Raw genomic sequence first — 21,746 nt, forward strand, 5'->3', positions numbered from 1 at the left:
CCCACTTTGGATTTTTTTTTACCAGGAAGGGGAATTGTATACCAGAGGGCATAGGTTTAAAGTGAGAGGTGGGGAGATTTAAAAGGGATCTAAGGGATAAACTCACGCACAGCGTGGTGCACATGTAGAATGAGCTGCCAGAGAAAGTGGTTGAGGCAGGTACAATAGAAAGATTTGGGTAAGTACATGGATGGGAAAGGATTAGAGGGCAATGGGCCAAAGGTGGGAAATTGGAACTATCTGGGAGGGCAGCATGTTTGGCCTGGACTAGTTGAGCCAAAGGACCTGTTACCATGCTGTACTGCTTTATGACTATATCATAGAACCCTACAATGTAGGTAGAGGCCCTTTAGCCCATCGAGTCTGCACCGAACACAACCCCACCCAGGCCCTACCCCCATATCCCTACATATTGTACCCACTAACCTACGCATCCCTGGACATTAAGGGGCAATTTCTTAGCACGGCCAATCAACCTAACCTGCACATCTTTGGACTGTGGGAGGAAACCGGAGTACCTGGGGGAAACCCATGCAGACATGAGGAGAATGTGCAAACTCCACACAGACAGTGACCCAAGCCGGGAATCGAACCCAGGACCCTGGAGCTGTAAAGCAGCAGTGCTAACTGCTGTGCTACCATGCCGCCCCTGAGGCAATGCTGTATTTCTGGTGTTAATTGGCAGAAAATTGCAAATTGCATGGCTTTGGAGAAAGAATGGGGCTAACTGGTTCCGTAACTGTGGGCCCAATGATCAGTGTTCTGTATCATTCAGTGGCATGCATTATTGCAAATCCATCAATGTCACCATGTAGGGCAGCACAGTAGCATAATGGTTAACACATTAATACTGTGGATTGAAGTCCCCTTCTCAGAACTGGAAAAGTGTGACAGGTTGGTCTGATCAAAAGTGTGACACAGAGCAGATTAAACACCTGGTGTGCAACAACTTTTCCCAGTTAAATCGGTTCAATTTCTTTGGAAAAGATTTTACTAATTACAATTTGCTTTAACTCACTCACGATATATGGGCATCGCTGACAAAGCCACTATTTACTTCTACCTTGATTTAACCTTGAAAAGGTGGTGGTGCGATGTCTTCTGAGCGTACAAGTGGTCTGACTATACCACGGTGTTGTTGGGGAGGGAGTTCTGGGGTTCTGGTCTATTGACAATGAAAGAATGGCAAAATAGTTCCAAGTTAGCCTTCTGTGGGAACATTACCACTTGCAGGTGGTGATGTTCCCATACACCTGCTGCCTTTGTCCCTCAAGGTGGTAGAGATCAGGGCTCTGGAAGGTGCTGTTGAAGGATCTTTGGTGAGTTCCCGTAGTATAAAATGGTGTATGCTGCTGCCACTGCAATGTTGCCAGTGCTGAAGGGGGTGCCAATCAAGTGGGGCGGCTTTGACCTGGCTGGCATTGAGCTTCCTGAGTATTGTTGGAGCTGCACTCCAGGCAAATAGAGAGTATTCCTCATACTCCTGACTTGTGTCTTGCAGATGGTTGACAGGCTGTGCAAGTGCATGTCAAGAGATTATTTGAATATATTGATACCATGACAAAGTAGAATGCTATCTGTGTTGATAGCCTATTTTGGTTATTTATGGCGATGCACCGATCTTTGCTTGCTTTCCCTTTTTCTCTGACTTCATGCCAGTGAGATCAAGGATTTTGGGAGGGAGAGAATAGTCCGTCACTATAGTGTGCCCTTTGTACAATTGTAATAACCTTTGGCCTGATTTAGTCTTTTATTACTTGTGCAGCAGAACTCTGACCATTAGTAAATGGTGTTTGGCTAAATGCCATGGTGTCTTTTTTTTGCAAGTGTATGAGATTACTTTATGGAAGAGAAAGTTGGCCAAGTTTCAAACAGCACATGAGACTGGAAATTAACAACTAAGGTGATACCAAGGGCACAGGGCAATGCAACCCTTCTCCCTCTCTCTCTCTCTCTCTCTCTCTCGAGGTGTACAAGATTAAGGGCAATTGATAGAGTGGATAAGGAGCAGCTGTTCCCCTTAGTTGAAGGGTCAATCACAAGGGGTCATAGGTTCAAGGTGAGGGGCAGGAGGTTTGGGCGGGGAGGATGAGGAAAAACTTTTTCACCCAGAGGGTGGTGACAGCCTGGAATATGCTGCCTGGGAGGTGGTGGAGGCGGGTTGCCTCATGTTCTTTAAGTACCTGGATGGGCACTTGGCATGTCATAAGATTCAAGGCTATGGGCCAAGTGCAGGTTAATGGAATTAGGTGGGGGGTCAGGTGTCTCTCGTGTGTTGATGTGGACTCAATGGGCAGGAGGACCTCGCCTGTTTCTCCTCATGAAATGCTTGAATGGTGCCCAACACCTGTCTGTCTCCACATAGTCCAGACAGCTGCCTGTATCAGGAAAATGTTGGTGCTAATTGTATGCCCTTATCATAGATTTTAATTACAAAGGTGCAGGGTGAGCTATATTAAATGTGCCTGATGTTCTGAGCAGTTTGGCAGCTGTTCACATCGCGCTGTTAGCTGTTGTTAAAAGTTGGCGCTCATCCTGTGCCGTACCATCAGCAGTGACAAGCTGTTCTGGGTGGAGTCATCCTCTGAACATGTTACTGACTGCATTCAGGAGCTTCCCCCTCTTACGACAAGCTCCCTTTCTTGGAAGGACAACGCCAGGGAGGTAAGAGCAGATGTAGGCTATTTGGCCCATCAGGTCTGTTCTGCTATTCAATAAGATCGTGGCTGATCTGATATAATAATCATATGAGCATAGCTTTGTCTGTATAGCACGCAAGAAACAATACTTTTCACTGTGTTAATACATGTGACAATAATAAATCAAACTCTGTTTCCTGCCTTATCCCCATGACCCTCAATTCCCTTACTGATTAAAAATATGTCCATCTCAGCCTTAACATACTTAATAACCCAGCCTCTACAGGCCTTTATGGTAAAGAATTCCATAATTCACTCCCCTTTGAAAGAGGAAATTCCTCCTCATCTCTGTTGTAAATGGGCGACCCCTTACTCTGAGATTCTGCCCCCTGGTTCTAGACTCTCCCTCGTGGGAAAATAACTTCTCAGCGTCTACCCTATCAAACTTCCTGAGAATCATGTGTGTCTCTAAGGTCGCTTCTCGTTCTTCTAAATTCCAGTGATTACAGACCCAACCTCTGCTCAAAAGAATATCCCTCAGTGCCTGAGATCGATCTAGTGAACCTTCTCTGGACTGCCTCTAATGTCAGTTTGTATTTCCTTAGAAAAGAGGATATATTTTACACCTAGTGGGTAGGTGTAGTGATGCCACATTATTTACGTATTTACCTCAAGCATCTTATAGAATGATGTAGCGGAGAATAATCTTAGAATAGAATCCTACGGTGCAGGGTGAGACCATTTGGCCCATCGAGACTGCACCGACAACGATCCCACCCAGGCTCTATCCCCGTAACCCTACACATTTAGTATGTCCAATCTACCTAACCCGGACATCTTTGGACTGTGGGAGGAAACCCATGCAGACACAAGGCAAATGTGCAAGCTCCGCATACACTGACCCGAGACCACAATTGAACTTGGTCCCTGGCGCTGTGAGGCAGCAGTGCTAACCACCGTGCCATCAATCTTATTTAAACAGGTAAGATCCTGAGGGGAATTGATATGGTAGCTAGTTGTTTCCACGTGTTGGGTAGACTGAAACGAGGAGGCATGGTTAAAAGTAAGATGTCTGCTTTTTAAGACTGAGATGAGAATTTTTTTCTTTGAGGGATATTAATCTGTGGCATTTTCTTCCCCAGAGAGTATTAGAGGCTAAATCAAGTCTAGATTTTTCACACGCTAGGAAATGAAGGGTTTTGGGGAGGCAGCAGGAGTCGGAGCGGGGGAGAGAACTCAAATCTAGATTTTTGATGCACGAAGAACATAAGAAATAGGAGCAGGCGTAGGCCATCTAGCCCTTCGAGCCTGCCGCGCCATTCAATAAGATCATGGCTGATCTGAAGTGGATCAGTTCCACTTTCCCGCTCTCTCCCCATAACCCTTAATTCCCTTGTCTGTCAAAAACCTATCTACCCGTGACTTAAATATATTTAGCAAGGTAGCCTCCACCACTTCAACGGGCAGAGAATTCCAGAGATTCACCACCCTTTGAGTGAAGAAGTTCCTCCTCAACTCTGATCTAAACTGCTCCCCCCCTCTTATCTTGAGGCTGTGCCCTCTAGTCCTGCTGTCCTTTCTAAGCAGGAAGAATCTCTCTACCTCTACCCTATCCATCCCCTTCATTATCTTATACGCCTCTATAAGATCCCCCCTCATCCTTCTAAACTCCAGCGAGTACAGACCCAGTCTATTTAGTCTCTCTTCATAGTCCAACCCCCTCATCTCTGGTATCAGCCTAGTGAACATCCTCTGCACTCCCAAGGCCAAAATATCCTTGGATATCACTAGGAAGTGAAGGAATTTGGGAGGGCGGAGGGGGGGCAGCAGACAAGTGGATTTGAGACCACAACCTGATCAGCCACAATTTTATTGAATGGTAGAGTAGGATGAATGGCCTCATTCTGCACTTCTCTTCTCTGTTCACATTTTCCTAGCATGGTATGAGGCCATTCATCCTGTGCCAGCTCTTTGGAAACAGTTCCCCTGCCCTTTCTCCAGAATCATATTTTTTTTCCTCTTCAAGCATTTATCCAATTCCACTTTGAAAGTTAGTTTATTTATTAGCGTCACAAGTAGTCTTACATTATCGCTGCGATGAAGTTATTGTGAAAGTCACCACCGTCCAGTGCTTGTTTGGGTACATTGAGGGAGAATTTAGTACAGCCAATGCAGCTAACCAGCACATCACTCAGACTATAGGAGGAAATCAGAGCACCTGGAGGAAACCCATGTAGATATAGGGAGAATGTGCAAACTGCGCACAGACAGTGACCCAAGGCCAGAATTGAACCCAGGTCCCTGGCGCTGTGAGCCTGCAGTGCTAACCACTGTACTACCATGCTGCCCTAATACTGAATCTACATCTGCACCATTTAAGTCAGAACGTTCCAGATCACCACAACTTGTTGTTAAAATTAAATTTCCTCATGTTTCCTCATGTTCCCTCATCCCTTTGCATCCTCTCAGGCTGCAACATCCTTCCAAAATAATAGGGGGTAGAAGTGGCCATGGTACCCCAGCTGGAGCTGAACCAGTGTTTCTATGAAGGTTTAGTAGCACAACTTCTGTGCTTTTGTACTTTACTAATGGGGTACCAGTTAGCTTAGTTAGAAGGTGCCTGTGTGATTCAGAATAGTGTCAAGAACCTGGGCTCAATTCTTCTGGCTGAGGTTAGCTTGGGAATTGCCTCCTTACTCTACCCCAGAGAGTGAAAGACAAGCCACCATTGACAGAAAGCATCAAGGAATCAGCTGAGGATGAAGCACCATCAGGCCTTCAGACAAGAGCTTGCTTTTGGGCACTCGCACCATAGTCCTGATTAGAAAGTCGAGGGTATCGTTTTAGGGTATTCTGTCCCCTTTAAGATTTGTATGTGTACGGATGTAAAGGTTTGTCTGACTTGTCATCAAGCCAGCTGGTTTGGGTCTGGTACTATACAGAATTATAATAAAAGCAAAGTACTGCGGGTGCTGGAATCTGAAACAAAATCAGGAAATGCTGGAAAATCTCAGCAGGTCTGAGCGCATCTGTGGGTAGAGAATAAAGCCAATGTTTCGAGTCTGGCTGACCCTTCCTCAGAGTGACAAAGGGTCATCTAAACTCAACATTGGCTCTATTCCCTCCCCACGAATATGCACATTTATATTGTTCATCTCCTTTCCCAAGGAAAACCAGGCAATGTTCCGGTACAACAGTAACAGACAGAAGGTTATATAATTTAATCGAGGCATTGTGAGTCACCTGTACGTAATGAATGTGGTTTTGAACCCCTTGTTGCTATAAATCAGCTATAGAATTCCCTGTGAGGTTGATAGGATAATCAAGTTGATTCATTTCCAAAGGCTGTGAGAGAGTGATAAATTCTTCCTTCTCAGCTAAGTCTTATCCACTGAGAAGCTGGCTATGATAGAGTAGCAAGGTCTGAGATTCTGAGTTTGGCCGGAGTGAATTAGAAATTTTATATTTGCCTTCAACACCACTGGACTAAGTGAGGAAAAATCAGAGTTGTACAAAGAAGATCATTCAGCTCCTCATGCCTCTGCCAGCCCTTTGAAAGTGCTATGCAATTAATGAGCAAGTTCTTCTCCATAGCTCTGCGAATGATTTTCCCTTGGGATGTTTTCCTTTATTAAGCATGTATTGGAAATGCAAGAAAAAGCGTGGCACAGTGGTTAGCTCTGCTGCCTCACAGCGCCAGGGACCCGGGTTAATTCCAGCCTCGAATCACTCTGTGCAGAGTCTGCACATTCACCCAGTGTCTGCATGGGTTTCCTCTTGGTGCTCCCACACTCCAAAAATGTGTGGGTTAGGTTGATTAGCCATGCTAAATTGACCCTTAATGTCAGGTGGGTTACCATGGTAAATATGTGGGTTAAAGGGATAGGGCTGGAGTAGGATTGCTGTCAGTACAGGTTTGATGAGCCGAATGGCCGCCTCCCTCGCTGTAAAGACTCTCTAATCTTTGGGCCTAATTCCCCTTTAAAAGTTACTTTGAACTAAAATCCCCTCACTGGACATGGGAGACATTGGCAAGGCAAGCATGTAATGCCTATTGCTATTCCCCCTGAGAACATGATGGTGAGCTGCCAACTTCAAGTTGACAGCTCACTAACACATTCCCAGTGCTGTTTGTTAGGGAGTCTCAGCATTTCGACCAGTGATGCTGAAGGAAAGGTGATGTACGTGATTCAGAGTTGGTGGTGGCCTGTGGGCCCGTGTGCCTGCCTCTTCATCTCTCTTCCCCTCCTTCTAGACGAAAGTGGGTTTGGGAGGTGCTGCCGATGAAATTAAATCTGATTCCAGACCTGAACAGCAATGTTATTTCGCAATGTTTTCCGTCTTGTTCTTTGGTTATTCCCAATCAGTATCAAGTTGCTGACAGTGCATGTGTCCAAGTTTCCTGAGCCCAGCCTCCAGCCAGCTGTGATGCTGCCTGCAGTGTAACACTCGGGTGTGGAATTTGTGGTCAGTTGACAGCATTCTACATTTTCTAACCACGCTCCAGTCTTACCCCTGACATCCAAACAGGAAATTTTCAGAACTTATCCAGATTGCAATCAAGTTGGTTTTCCTTCCCTCTTCCCAAGCTCAGGGATCCTAACCCATTGTTCCAACAGCTGACTCAGACCTGGAAATAGTTGAAAACCTCCTGAGACCTGTAATAAATGTTGTTCTCACCCAAACTGATCTTGACTGTTCACTTCCCTGCAACTTGACCTTTTTACTGGTGATATATTTGCTCCAAATTCCAAGGTAAATTCAGGGCCTGTTGCAGTTTGTATTAAACAGGCCCTACTGTGTGCTTTCTGTAATTGGTGTTTTTTCACTTCTTGCAGCTCACCCTGGGCCATGGCGCCAGGAGGTACCATCTTTCCCTCGTGTGCAGGCGGGCCAAAGTAGCCATGAGTCGCTTCGAGCCCCAAGAGTACATCGATTACAACAAACTGCAGAAAAACCTTGGCATAATTCGCAAAAGGTAGGTGGAATCATTATTCAGAGGTCTGGAGACTGCAGAGCCTGTTACCACAAGGGTAAAAAGCATAGATGCTATATGCATCCATAAGGAAGGAACATACGGATATGTTGGGAGGAGGCCTGTGTGGAGCACAAACACCAACGTAGATCCAATATCAAAACAGAAAATGTTGGAAAAACTCAGCAGGTCTGGTAGCATCTGTAGAGAGAGAAATAGAGTTAATGTTTTGAATTCATATGACTCCCAGAGCTGACACTGACCTGTTTCTCTGCTGTGAAGACTTTCACTTTCACGTACCCTGGACTGGAAGCTGAGATCCGCAGGTCTACACCTATCCTGGTCACACTTCCCCATGTGCAACTGTAAGGCACACGCTGGGTATGACTTTTGGGATTTTTTTTTAAACTCCTATCCCTCGTCTAAGGGAACTAAGGGATATTTCACTAATGTTCCTTAAACAAAATGTCAAAAAAAACTTCATTTGGTTAATTGAACTCCTGACCTTTATTCTGCTATTTGCACCTATTCTGGACCAACGTTTTTCATTCTTCAATACTATCGTCACCGTTCCCTTTGCCTTTTGTTCCATGACTTTTTCATGCAATCTCATCATCCTCATTCTATCCCTGACTTTTTTGCTCCACCTGCCCCTCCCCACCTTTTTTGATAACAAAACCCATCACATTTCTACCTCATATGACACTCACTAACCTTTACAGATGCACCATAGAAAGCATTCTTTCTGGTTGTATCACAGCTTGGTATGGCTCCTGTTCTGCCCAAGATCACAAGGAATTACAAAAGGTCATGAATGCAGCCCAATTGATCTCACAAACCAGCCTCCCATCCATTGACTCTGTCTACACTTCCTGCTGCCTCGGCAAAGCAGCCAGCATAATTAAGAACCCCATGCACTTCAGACATTCTCTCCTGCACCTTCTTCCATTGGGCGAAAAAAACACAAAAGCCTAAGGTCACGTACCAACCCACTCAAGAACAGCTTCTTCCCTGCTGTTGTCAGACTTTTGAATGGACCTATCTTGCATTAAGTTGATCTTTCTCTACACCCTGGCTATGACTAACACTACATTCTGCACTCTCTCCTTCTCTATGAATGGTATGCTTTGTCTGTATAGCACACAAGAAACAATACTTTTCACTGTATACTAATACACGTGACAATAATCTGGCGCTTGCAGAATTTTACTTTCATCTAATTTAGTAGATAAATTGTTTGCTTCCATAATCACCGTAGCTGTACTCGTACTTGTTGGCTGTTGAAGCAGGGTGGGCAGTCTGTCTTTCAATGCCCTGATGCCTCCACTAGACTCTGCAATTGGTCCCTGATACCATAGTAAAATTAGTTCAAAAAATACATTGGCAATGTTTACAATGGAAACAAGCCTTGTAAACATGTTGTGTGTTGTAATTGTACCCTTCACCTATGGCAATGTGAAATAGACAGTTTTCATTTTTGTTGATGATTTATGAATTCATAATAGCAACACTCAAAATAAGGAACATATAAAGGGTGGCATAGTGGTTGGCACTGCTGCCTCACAGCACCAGGGACCCGGGTTCAATTCCTGACTTGGGTCACTGTCTGTGTGGAGTCTGCATGTTCTCCCTGTGTCTGCATGGGTTTCCTCCGGGTGCTCTGCTTTCCTCCCATAGCCTGAAAGATGCGGGTTAGGTGGATTGGCTATGCTAAATTGCCCTTTAGTGTCAGGGGAACTAGCTAGGGTGAATGCATGGGGCTATGGGGATAAGGCCCGGGTGGGATTATGGTCGGTGTAGACTCAATAGGCTGAAGGGCCTCCTCCTGCACTCTAGGATTCTTTGACTTGATGTGAACTGAATTCTGATTGCATCCTCAGGTCTGTTAACATGCTGTTTTCTAACCCTTCTTCACCTGAAGACCATACTTGATCCTGGGTCTCTGCAATGCCATGGGAAATTCTGGCAAATTCCATGGATTCATGTGCACCGTTGAGTTAAAACCACAAAGCCATTTGAAAAACAAACCCTGCATTCATTGGTTTCCACACGTATCCACAGCCCAATTCTAACACTTAAATTTTGTCTTGTGTGACAGGCTGGACAAACCCTTGACCTTGTCAGAAAAGATTGTATACAGTCACCTCGATGATCCTGTCAACCAGGAAATCGGTCGCGGGAAGACGTATCTGCGCCTCCGACCTGACAGAGTAGCCATGCAGGATGCCACAGCTCAGATGGCCATGCTTCAGTTCATTAGCAGTGGGTTACCCAGAGTGGCTGTGCCATCTACAATTCACTGTGATCACTTGATCGAAGCTCAGATTGGTGGAGAGAAAGATTTGGCCAGAGCCAAGGTAACCTATTGGATGAAGAGCATTTTGACAAGTTTCTATTTAAATGCAGCTATTCTTCTAACACTCCAGTGTACCATCTTAGTGTCGTGCACAATTATCTTTACCTTTCAGTTTTTCTCTCTCTCTATTTCTCTCATTGTGTGATGTGGAGATGCTGGCGTTGGACTGAGGTAAGCACAGTAAGAAGTCTCACAACACCAGGCTAAAATCCAATAGGTTTATTTGGCAGCATAAGCTTTTGGAGTGTTGCTCCTTTTTCAGGCGAGCGAGGACTTGTGTTCACAAACAGGGCATATAAAGATACTTACAAGATAATGGTTGGAATGTGAGTCTTTACAGGTAATCAAGTCTTAAAGGTACAGACAATGTGAGTGGAGAGAGGGTTAAGCACAGGTTAAAAAGATGTGTATTGTCTCCAGCCAGGACAGTTAGTGAGATTTTTGCAAGTTGTGGGGGTTACAGATAGTGTGACGTGAATCCAAGATCCTGGTTGAGGCTGACCTCGTGTGCAGAACTTGGCTATCAGTCTCTGCTCAATGATCCTGAAGTCCACCTTAGAGAACGCTTACCTGAAGATCAGAGGCTAAATGCCCGTGACTGGTGAAGGAGGAGAACACTCTTGCCTGGTGATTGTTGAACGGTGTTCAATCATCCGTTATCATAGTGTCTGCACGATCACCCCAATGTACCATGCCTCGGGACATCCTTTGCTGCAGTGTATTAGGTAGACAACGTTGGTCGAGTTGGAAGAGTATGCACCGTGTACCTGGTGGATGGTGTTCTCATGTGATGATGGCATTTCTGTTGATGATCCGACATGTCTTGCAGAGGTTGCTGTGGCAGGGTTGTGTGGTGTCGTGGTCACTGTTCTCCTGAAGACTGGGTAGTTTGCTGCATACAATGGTCTGTTTGAGGTTGTGTGGTTATTTGAAGGCAAGAAGTGGGGGTGTGGGGAGGGCCTTGGCAAGACGAACATGTTGAAGACTCCGGAGAAGATACCGTACCTTCTCCGCTCTGGGGAAGTTCTGGACAACGAAGGGTACTCTGTCCGCCGTGTCTCGCATTCCAACAGTTATCTTGTAGATCGAACTTGTCTATATATGCCTTGTTTGTGAACATAATTCCTCACTCACCTGAAGAAGGAGCAACACTGTGAAAGCTTGTGCTATCAAATAAGCCTGTTGGACTTTAACCTGGTGTTGTGAGACTTCTTATTGTGCTTCCCCCATTGTGTGCCAGGGTAAAGGACATTCCGAATATTCTGCAGTGGGAACAGAGTGAGCCGAAAGCTATGGTATGAGTCGATATCATTGACATAAGGAGGACAAATGCTGTGGTCTCAACTTCAGATTTTCAGGGTTAAGGAAGAAGTTTAAAAAGCAGCAACTTAAATGTTGTAATCTCTGGATTACTTCTAGTGCCACTGCTAGCTGGAGTAGAAACAGGAATATACGAGAGGATTGATGCTTGCTGAAGCCTGATGCAGGACGGAGGGCTTCAGATTGTTGAGGAATTGGGACCAGTTTTGGTCAGAAGGCTCCTATTCAAAAGGAACAGGAGAGTGGTACTGAGATGAATGTTCATTTATGTCACTGGGGAGAGTTCAAACTAAACTGGAGGGTGGGGAGGAGTGGGAGGGTCAGCGTGGGGTATTTGGGGTGGGGGGGGACGCGGAGGATGGGATGGAGGTGGGGTCAACGCAGGGCCGTGGGTGGGTTGGCGCTGGATGAAGGGTGCATTTGGAGGTTAGTGCATGGCCATGGGTGGAGGGCCAGTGTGGAGGATGGGTGGGGGGGTGCGGGCCACGGCGGGGTCGATGCAGGGAGCAGGGTTGTGGTGGTGGCTGGGTAAATCTCCTGGTCTAGATGGTTTGTATCCCAGGTTGTTAGAGGATGTGGGAGTGGAGATAGTGGTGGGGTTGCCTTAATCATCTAGAGATGAGAAGTGCCAGAGGATTGGAGTGTAGCCGATGCAATACCCATCTTCAAGAAAAGACAGTCCAAGAACTACAGACCAGTTAGTTCATGGAATCAGAGTCCCTACACTAAGAGATAATTTGGCATGGCCAATTAAGCTAACCCACACAGCTTTGGACTGTGGGAGGAAACCGGAGCACCTGGGGAAAACTCTCACAGACATGCGGAGACTGTGCAGACTTCGCACACAGTGACCTGAGGCTGGAATCGAACCCAGGTCCCTGGTGCTTTGAGGCAGCAGCGCTAACCACTGTGCCACCGTGCTGCCCTATTGTAGGTAGTGGATAAGGTTTTGGAATCGTTGATCAGAAAAAAAAATCAACAGGCACTTGGATATGTTAGACTTAATTAAGCAGAACCAGTAAGAGTTTGAGAAGCAAAATACCAGATGCTGGAAATCTGAAATACAAACAGAAAACCCTTAGCAGGTCTGGCAACATCCATGGAGAGAGAAACTGGGATAACATTTCAAGACTTTGACTTTTTCAGAGCTCCACAGATTATAGAATCAGAGAGCCCCTACAGTGCAGAAGGAGGCCATTTGGCTCATTGAGTCTGCACCCAGGCCCTATCCCCACAACCCCATGCTAAAACCCCTAATACTAAGGGGCAATTTTAGCATGGCCAATCCAACTAACCAGCATATCTTTGGCCCTGCCAGAATTGTCGAGTTTCCCCAGCACTTTCCGTTTTAATTAAGAGTTTGTAAAAGACAGATTGTGCCTTGCTAATCTAATTGATCAAGGGAATGTGGTGGAAGTTGTCTATATGGGTTTTAAAATGTTTGACAAAGTACCACAAAAGGCTGGTTAACAAAATTGAGGCTTAAAGAGGGAGGGCCAATTAAAGGATAGGAATCAGCCAATCATGATAGATGTTTGTTGGTAGATGGACTGAAAAATAGTAGATAGCGATGTTTCCCAAGGGCCAGTGCTGAGTTGACTACGGCAGACTCATTGTCTGACCTTCAGATAGAATCTGTAAACAGAAGGATGAATGAAATAGATATTTCATTTGAAGGGATATGTTATATGTTGCAGTAAACATTTTGGATTAACTTCTATGTTGTAAAACACATAACGTAGCAAATTCCATCTACTGGTTACAAATAAATTAAAAGGTGGTGAATAATTTGCTTTGCTTGATATCTTTGATTCCCTTGCTTCTTGGTAAGAGGCTGACATTCAGCAATTGATCAGTTTAACCTTCGCATCAACCACTTAACTGCCACCTTTCCTTTGTAGGAAATGAACGAAGAAGTTTATAACTTCTTGGCAACAGCAGGAGCGAAATACGGAGTTGGTTTTTGGAAACCCGGATCTGGTATCATCCACCAGGTAAAGTGATCTTTACTCGCTAGTGTAAAAGTTTGCCCTGCAGCTCCTGTCAGTCACAAACCAAATCCACACGTAGGTAAATGTTAAAATACATATACACGCAGGCAGGAAACAATTCACAGGCTAATGAACATTTTGGAATATTTTGAGTAATGCTTTTGGCATTGTGCCTTCTGCCTCCTACAATGTCTCTTTCCCCCCACCCCGCCAGGGCTCTGAATATGATTTTGTAATTACCTAACTATATGTGAGAGCAGTGACTGACTTGCATGTTTAGTTCATTGGTGTTGTGATTGTCTTGAGAGTCCTCTGCAAGGTCCCCCCCCACCTTATTCTTTCTTGGGATATGGGTATCACTGGTAAGGCCAGCATTAGTTCTCCGCATTAGTGCTTGTTGGGCCATTTCAGAAGGCAGTTAAGAGTCAACACATTGCTGTGGGTCTGGAGTCACATTTAGGCCAGACCAGGTAAGGAAGGCAGATTTCCTTCCATGGAGGCCATTAGTGAACCAAGTGGGTTTTTAAGCCAGTTGATGGTTTCATGGTTACTGTTACTGAGATTACCTTTTGTTATCAGAGCTTTATTAATTGAGTTTAAATTCCACCAGCTTCCCAGGCAACCCAACTGAACTAGAAACTAGGAGAAGCATGGTAGCACAGTGGTTAGCACTGCTGCTTCACAGCTCCAGGGACCTGGGTTAAAATCCCGGCCCTGTCTCTGTCTGTCTGGAGTTTGCACATTCTCCTCGTGTCTGCGTGGGTTTCCTCCGGGTGCTCCGGTTTCCTCCCACAGTCCAAAGATGTGCGGGTTAGGTTGATTGGCCATGCTAAAATTGCCCCTTAGTGTCCAGGGATGCGTAGGTTAGAGGGATCAGTGGGTAAATGTGTAGGGATATGGGGATAGGGCCTTGGTGGGATTGTAGTCAGTGCAGACTCGATGGGCCGAAGGGCCTGTTTCTGCACTGTAGGGTTCTATGTTCTAGAGTATTCACCCTCTTGAGACTGTTGAGTTTAACCATAATACCTCCCAGGACAAAGCAGCCCACTTGAACCATTCTAAACATTCACTCCCTCCACCAACGCATAGTGGCAGTCATCTGTATCGAATATAAAATGCACTGCAGCAACTCCCTTTGACATCATCTTCCAAACCTTGAAGGCATGGTGGCACAGTGGTTAGCATTGCTGCCTCACAGTGCCAGCAACCTGGGTTCAATTCCACTTTGGGTCACTGTATGGAGTTTGCACATTCTCCCCACGTCTGCACAGGTTTCCTCCAGGTGGTCCGATTTCCTCCCGTAGTCTGAAAGACATGCTGGTTAGTTGCATTGACCCACACAGGTGGTGACTAAGGGAATTTCACAGTACCTTCATTGCAGTGTTCATTAAGCCTACTTGTGACTAATAAATATACTTTATTTTAGAACAAAATAAGGACAGCAGACACACGGGAACACCACCAAATTTCCCTCCAAGCCCCATGCCATCCTGACTTGGAACTATATCGCTGTTCTTTCATAATCGCAGGGTCAAAATCCTGGAACTGTCTTCCTACCAGCCCATAGACTGCAGCAGTCTAAGAAAGTGGCGCACCACCACTTTTTATAAGGGCAATTAGGGATGGGCAATAAATGCTGGCCTAGCCAGTGACACCCACATCTAATGAATTAATTGAGCAAAGAATTGCCCACCTTGGTTCCATGTCCCTTAATCTCCATGAGTAACAAAGTCTTAGTTTTAATAATTTTCAACTGATCCCTGCCTCAACAGCTTTAAGGGAAAGAGCTCCAGACCCCCAGTCTGTTTTGGATATAAATGAGGAGTAGGGCACGAGTAAAGTGGTAACAAAGTTATGGGGATTACTGGTTAAGTTCAGGCTAATTCAGTGCAATTTTGGACATTCTTTTATAATTGGATATTTAAACCAGTGACAGGAGTTGTACAGAGCTGTTACCAATTATGGAAAGCTATAGTTATGAGGTGGGACTTGAACAGCATAGTTAGAATTATAGAATCATAGAAACCCTACGGTGCAGAAAGAGACTATTTGGCCCATTGAGTCAACAATCCCACCCAGGCCCTACCTCTGTAATCCTACATATTTACCCTGTTAGTCCCCCTGGCACCAAGGGCAATTTAGCATAGCCAATCAGGAAAGACTTAATAGAGACCAGTAAATTTGATGGGTTTGAAAGAAGAAATATGGAAAGATTGCTTCTTCTAGTTGTGAAATCAGTAATGAGGCGATTCTCGATTTAAAAGTCTGAAAGGGAGGATTGCGATCAGAAGGATTTTCTACATTACAACAGTAAATGGTTGGGTCAAAATCACTTCCTTTTTTTTATTCATTCATTCGTGGGACATGGGCGTTGCTGGCTAGGCCAGCATTCATTGCCCACCCCTCCTTGCCCTTGAGAAGGTGGGGGTGAGCTGCTTTCTTGAATTGCTGCAGTCCATGTGCAGTGGGTTGACCCACAATGCTGTTAGGGAGGGAATTCCAGGATTTTGACCCAGCGACTGCGAAGGATATATTTCCACATCAGGATGGTGAGTGGCTTGGAGGGGAACTTGCAGGCAGTGGTGTTCCCATGTATCTGCTGCCCTTCTAGACAGAAGTGGTCATGGGTTTGGAAGCTGCTGCCTAAGGATCTTTGGTGAATTGCTGCAGTGCATCTTCTGGGTAGTACACACTGCCATATACACTGCAGAAATTCAGCTAAAATCATCTTTTTAGAAAAGTTGGATTAAGTATTTAAAACTGAGTAAAACATAACTTGTGGGAAAGAGCAGGTTCATGGAAAGAGCTGGCCAATATGATGGGCCAAATGGTCATCTCCTGAGCTGTACATCTACAGCTGAATAGTGATTCTGTTAAATAGTCTGCAGCACTCACTGTATAAATTCATAGAGCAAGTGAATGATCAGTCCCTGTGAAAGCCCAGAAAGAGTGTGGAAAGTGATGACTGAGAGCAGCCTCGACACTGGAATGACAACCTTGTGATTTTCTTTGCAGATTGTTTTGGAGAACTATGCTTACCCTGGCGTCCTGCTGATTGGCACGGACTCCCATACTCCAAATGGTGGTGGTCTGGGTGGTGTGTGTATCGGAGTTGGAGGAGCCGATGCAGTTGACGTGATGGCAGGGATCCCCTGGGAGCTCAAGTGTCCCAAGGTAAAGTATCTACACTGTTCAAATCTAGTTATCTTGAAGCTCAGTTGCCCAGAACCGCCAGTCTCTGAAAATACAAAAATTACAACAATGACTTGAATCAATATGGCGCCATTAACATAAAACATCTCAACTCTTCTCAAGAGCAGTACAGTGCTGCAGCTTCGATAACACTAAAGTCCCTCTGAATTAGGATTTGTCGTAAGAGAGAATCAAATCTTGTGTCCGTCCGTGGCTTCATGACCTCCCTCTATAAATCTTCTGTGGGTCTCCTGTTTCTCTGCATCTCACCACCAGAGCCACTCAAATCCTTACTTGTCCTTAATTGGAAGAGACCAGATCAAACAAAATAGATTTGTTTAATTGCAAAATTATACTTCCTAAAATAGGCAAGGCTGTTTATTTTATTAATAGCTAAATGACAGATTAGTGGGTAAGTGGATTACCTGGTGTGCTTCTCAATGATGCAGCAGCTTCCAGTGTTCATCTCTGGTCTAGTCATCTCTGGATAGCCAATCTTATTCCATTGTTTAAGAAGGGCAGCAGGGATAATCCAGGAAATTATAGGCAGGTGAGCCTTACGTCAGTGATAGGGAAATTATTGGAAAAGATTCTTAGGACAGGATTGGGGTGGCAAGATAGCATTGTGGTTAGCACTGCTGCCTCTCAGCACCAGGGACCTGGGTTCAATTGAGTCACTGTCTGTGCAGAGTCTGCACGTTCTCCCCATGTCTGTGTGGGTTTCCTCCAGGTGCTCTGGTTTCTCCCACAGTCCAGTAGACGTGCTGGTTAGGTGCATTGGCCATGCTAAATTCTTCTCAGCGGAGCATGGTGACTAGGGGATTTTCACTGACTTCATTGCAGTGTTAATGTAAGTCTACTTGTGACACTAATTTGAACAAATGGACTTATTAGTGATAGCGTGGTTTTGAGAAGGACAGGTCGTGCCTCGCTAGATCGAGTTTTTCGAGGAAGTGACGAAGATGATAGATGAGGGAAAGGCAGTGGATGTTGTCTGCATGGACTTCAGTAACGCCTTTGACAAGGTTCCTCATGGTAGAATGTTATGAAAGGTGAAGTCACATGGAATGGATGGAAAGATGGATACAGAACTGGCTTGGCCATAGAGGATAGCAACAGAGGATGCGTTTCTGAATGGGAGGCTGTGACTAGCGGTGTTCTACGGAGTTTGTTCATGTAATTGATTGGGAGGAAAATGTAGCTAGTCTGATTAGTCAGTTTGCAGATGACACAAAAATTGTTGGAGTTGTGGATAACGAAGAGGATTGTCAGAGGATACAGCAAGATATAGACCAGTTGGAGATTTGAGAGGAGAAAAGGCAGATGAGTGACATGGACAGAGTGGGTACTCAGCTGTTCTTTCCTGGGGTAGAAAAGTCAAGCACAAGGGGTCATGAGTTTAAGGTCTGTGGGGAGAAATTTCGAGGAGATGTGCGAGGCAAATGTTTTACACAGAGGGTGGTGAGTGTCTGGAACACACTGCCCGGGGAGGTGGTGGGAGCAGGTACGATAGTGGCATTTAAGGGACAATTAGACAAATACATGATTAGGATGGGAATGGAAGGATATGCACTCCGTAAGTGCATGTGGTTTTAGTTTAGGCAGGCATTGCGATCGGTGCATGTTTGGAGGGCCGAAGGGCCTATTCCTGTGCTGTTCTTTGGGTCAGCTGAGCTTAACCAGGGTAGCAGCAGAGATATGGCAGTTGAGCTCATTGCTTGGAGCTAGGGAGGATTACTGGGCACAATCTTTAGAATGGTAATATTGGCCTTTGAGCGCAGTGCAGATTTACCAGAACAGTACCTGGGCTTCAAAGACTAAATTATGAGGAAAGATGAATTTAGGAGGATAGAGGATAATTTGTTTAAAGATCTCAAGCTATTTGAGTGGAAGGAAAGGGTAGATAGAAATCATTTCTTCCTTCTGTAGATAGGATAGGGGTGATGGACAGAGAGAGAGATCGGGTAGTGGGGGAGAGAGAGACAGATGGGGTGGGGGAGGAAGAGAGAGAGAGATGGGTAGGAGAGAGAAGGAGAGATGGGTAGTGAGGGGGGAAGAGAGAGAGAGAGATGGGTAGTGAGGCAGGGGGAGAGAGAGAGATGTGGATAGGGAGGGTGAGAGGTAGGGGGATGGGAGGAGAGGGATAAGGAGGAGGGAGAGATTGGGTAAGGGGGCGAGAGAATTTGACTGGGTTGGACAGTCTAGCGCTAGGGGGAATATGGTTTAAAAATTAGAGAAAGAAGTCTCACAACACCAGGTTAAAGTCCAACAGGTTTATTTGGTAGCAAAAGCCACTAGCTTTCGGAGCACTGCCCCTTCATCAGGTAAGTGAGAGTTCTGTTCACAAACAGAGCAAATAAAGACGTGCTCAATTTAGAAAATAATGGTTGGAATGTGAGTCTTGATGGGTAATCAAGTCTTAAAAGTACAGACAATCTGGAGAGAGGGTTAAGCACAGGTTAAAGAGATATGTATTGTCTCCAGCCAGGATAGTTGGTGAGATTTTGCAAGCCCAGGCAGGTCATGGGGGTTACAGATAGTGTGACATGAACCCAGGATCCTGGTTGAGGCCGTCCTCGTGCGTGTAGAACTTGGCTATAAACCTGTTGGACTTTAACCTGGTGTTGTGAGACTTCTCACTGTGTTTATCCCAGTCCAACGCCGGCATTTCCACATTAAAAATTAAAACCAGCCATTTCAGGAATTTAGTTGCATACCATAGGTTGAAGTTTGGAATTCTTCACAAAAGTCAATTTATTCTGGGTCATTTGTTAATCTTAAATCTGAGATTGATTGATTTGAATCTGAAGGTATGAAAGGACAAAGATGAGTGACGGAGTTTGGTCACAGATCAACCATGATCTCACTGAGTGGTGGCATGGACTCAAGGAGCCTCCTCCCATTCCTACAAAGGGGCTAGAGAGCGGTGGTAGAACATCACTGGCTTGTTGTGGGATTGATGTCCTGCACTGGTATGTAGGTGGAGCTGAGCTACAATCCAGGATCACTCTGGCGTTTGTGACACCACCTCACAGAAAGGCAGCGCATTTTGAAGGACGTGGGGTGGTGGTGGTGGTGGGGCAGTTGAAGGGGGTCTGTGCTATGTGCAAAAATCCAAGACTGGTTAGAAACCCGACCTGAAAGATGTGTGGGTTGGGTGGATTGGTCATGCTAAAAAAAAAATGCCCCATGGTATCAGTGTGATTAGCAGGGAAGTGAGTGGACTTACTGGGATGGAGACTGGTGGGATTGTTGTCGGTGCAGGCTCGATGGGCCAAATGGCCTCCTGCTGTACTGTCGGGATTCTATGATCTTTGAAGGTGGGTCTCCTTCATATTAGCATTGAACAATTGTTTTGTGCAGTAATACACAAGCCTTTGGCACAGATCCTGTGACGAATCAAGCCCAAGATGAGGTGCAATGCCTTGCCTTTCAGCTTGGATCTTGTTTGTCTCTCTTGTGGGAGCCATGAATTGGATTCAATTGGATTTGAGTTTGGATTTTAGAGCAAGCAAGGAATGAGTTTGTGTTCGCCCAGCCCATTCTGAATATTGGCTTTGTAACTTTAATGTGTGAGGTTGAAAAAAAATACACAAGGATTGGATCACTCTGCTCCTAGCTCTGTTTTTGGTTTCGATGTAATTCTGGAGAAAGCTGTTTTTTTTTCTCTTGGACCTTAAACCACCTTGGAATGTTTTTAAATGGAGGTTATTTGTTTCTTGCTCAGGTCATTGGAGTAAAGCTGACGGGGCAACTGTCAGGCTGGACATCACCCAAAGATGTTATCCTAAAAGTCGCTGGCATTTTGACAGTGAAAGGAGGAACTGGTGCCATAGTAGAATATCATGGACCAGGCGTGGAGTCCATATCCTGCACAGGTACACAGAGCACTATTTCTGTAGTTTGTGGTTATTTTGTTCACCTAACACTTGAATAGTTCCTGGTTCGAAACCAGGCAGAAACGTTAACTGAAACATGATCATTTAAATGTGAGGGAAAATTCCATTATCCTAGTTTGTTGTTGGATGTTAACTGAATATACCCAGTCCATCACGCAAATCAGCCTCCCATTCATTGACTCTGTCTACACTTCCTGCTGCCTCGGAAAAGCAGCCAGCATAATCAAGGACCCCAAGCACCCTGGATGTTCTCTCTCCCATCTTCTTCAGTCGGGGGGGAAAAAGAGACAGAAGTCTGAGGTCACGTACCAAACCGACTCGAGAACAGTTTCTTCCCTGCTGCCATCAGACTTTTGAATGGACCTACCTCTTATTACCTTTCTCTACGCTCTAGCTACGACTGTAACACTATATTCTGCACTCTCTCCTTTCCTTCTCCCCTCTGTTCTCTATGAACAGTATGCTTTGTCTGTACACCACAAGAAATAATACTTTTCACTGTAACCCAATATGTGTGACAAATCAAATCGTAATCTTGCAGCCATGTGACATTTTCCCTTAGTTGGAGATGGTGATTGAAGTGGAAGTGTCACTAGACTAGTAATGCAGAGGCCCAGGCTAACATTCTGTTCACAGGTTCAAATCCCACTACGGCAGCTGGTGGAATTTAAATTCAATTAATTTTTAAAAATCTTGAACGTGAAATTAGTGTCAGAGACTGATTGTGGTTAAAAACCCACTAACGTCCTTTAAAGAAGGAAATCTGCTGTCCTTACCTGGTCTGGCCTACATGTGACTCCAGAGCCACTGCAATGTTAAATGCCCTCTGAAAAAGCCAAGCAAGGCTTTTAGCTGTAGGGCAATTAGCAATGGGCAGTAGATTGCTGGCCTTGCCAGTGACACCTGTACCCCATGAAAGATTAAAGAATTGAAAGTGTAATGTAAAGGGCAAACATAATACATTTACAATATTGCTTCTTTCTGCTTTCCTTCCTGCTTTTAAAACTAAAGTTTAATTAGCTTACCAATTAGCCCTAGTTTAACTTGTTTTCTGTCCTAACCTTTTTAAACCTTGCACTATTTTGCCTTTGTGTTGATGAGGGAAGACTATAATTTATTTTCTTCCTTCATGCGTTGTGGACATTGTTAGCAACGCAGGCATTTGCTGCCCATCCCTAATTGCCCTTGCTTGGCCATTTTAGAGGGCAGTTTAAGAATCAACCACATTGCTGTGGCTCTGGAGTCACATATAGGCCAGACTGGGTAAGGATGGCAGATTTCCATTCCTTAAGGACATTGGTGAACCAGATGGGTTTTTACAACAATCGATGATGGTTTGAGGGCCACCATTATTGAGACTACCTTTCAATTCCA

The 21,746-nt window shown here is 45.1% G+C and overlaps 1 protein-coding gene across 1 annotated transcript in view; it reads left to right on the plus strand.

Annotated features, from left to right (window-relative positions):
- aco2 (aconitase 2, mitochondrial) overlaps positions 1-21,746 on the plus strand; it is a 54,889-nt gene that overhangs the window by 2,999 nt on the left and 30,144 nt on the right. The window contains exons 2-6 of the mRNA XM_080217536.1: positions 7,478-7,617; positions 9,713-9,971; positions 13,192-13,284; positions 16,297-16,455; positions 20,201-20,351. Of these exons, the coding sequence (XP_080073662.1) occupies positions 7,478-7,617; positions 9,713-9,971; positions 13,192-13,284; positions 16,297-16,455; positions 20,201-20,351 (802 nt within the window). The remainder of the gene's footprint in view (positions 1-7,477; positions 7,618-9,712; positions 9,972-13,191; positions 13,285-16,296; positions 16,456-20,200; positions 20,352-21,746) is intronic.

Source organism: Carcharhinus amblyrhynchos, chromosome 35 (genome assembly GCF_965287045.1).
Source record: "Carcharhinus amblyrhynchos chromosome 35, sCarAmb.v2.hapA, whole genome shotgun sequence".
In the NCBI taxonomy this organism is placed as follows: Eukaryota; Metazoa; Chordata; class Chondrichthyes; order Carcharhiniformes; family Carcharhinidae; genus Carcharhinus; species Carcharhinus amblyrhynchos.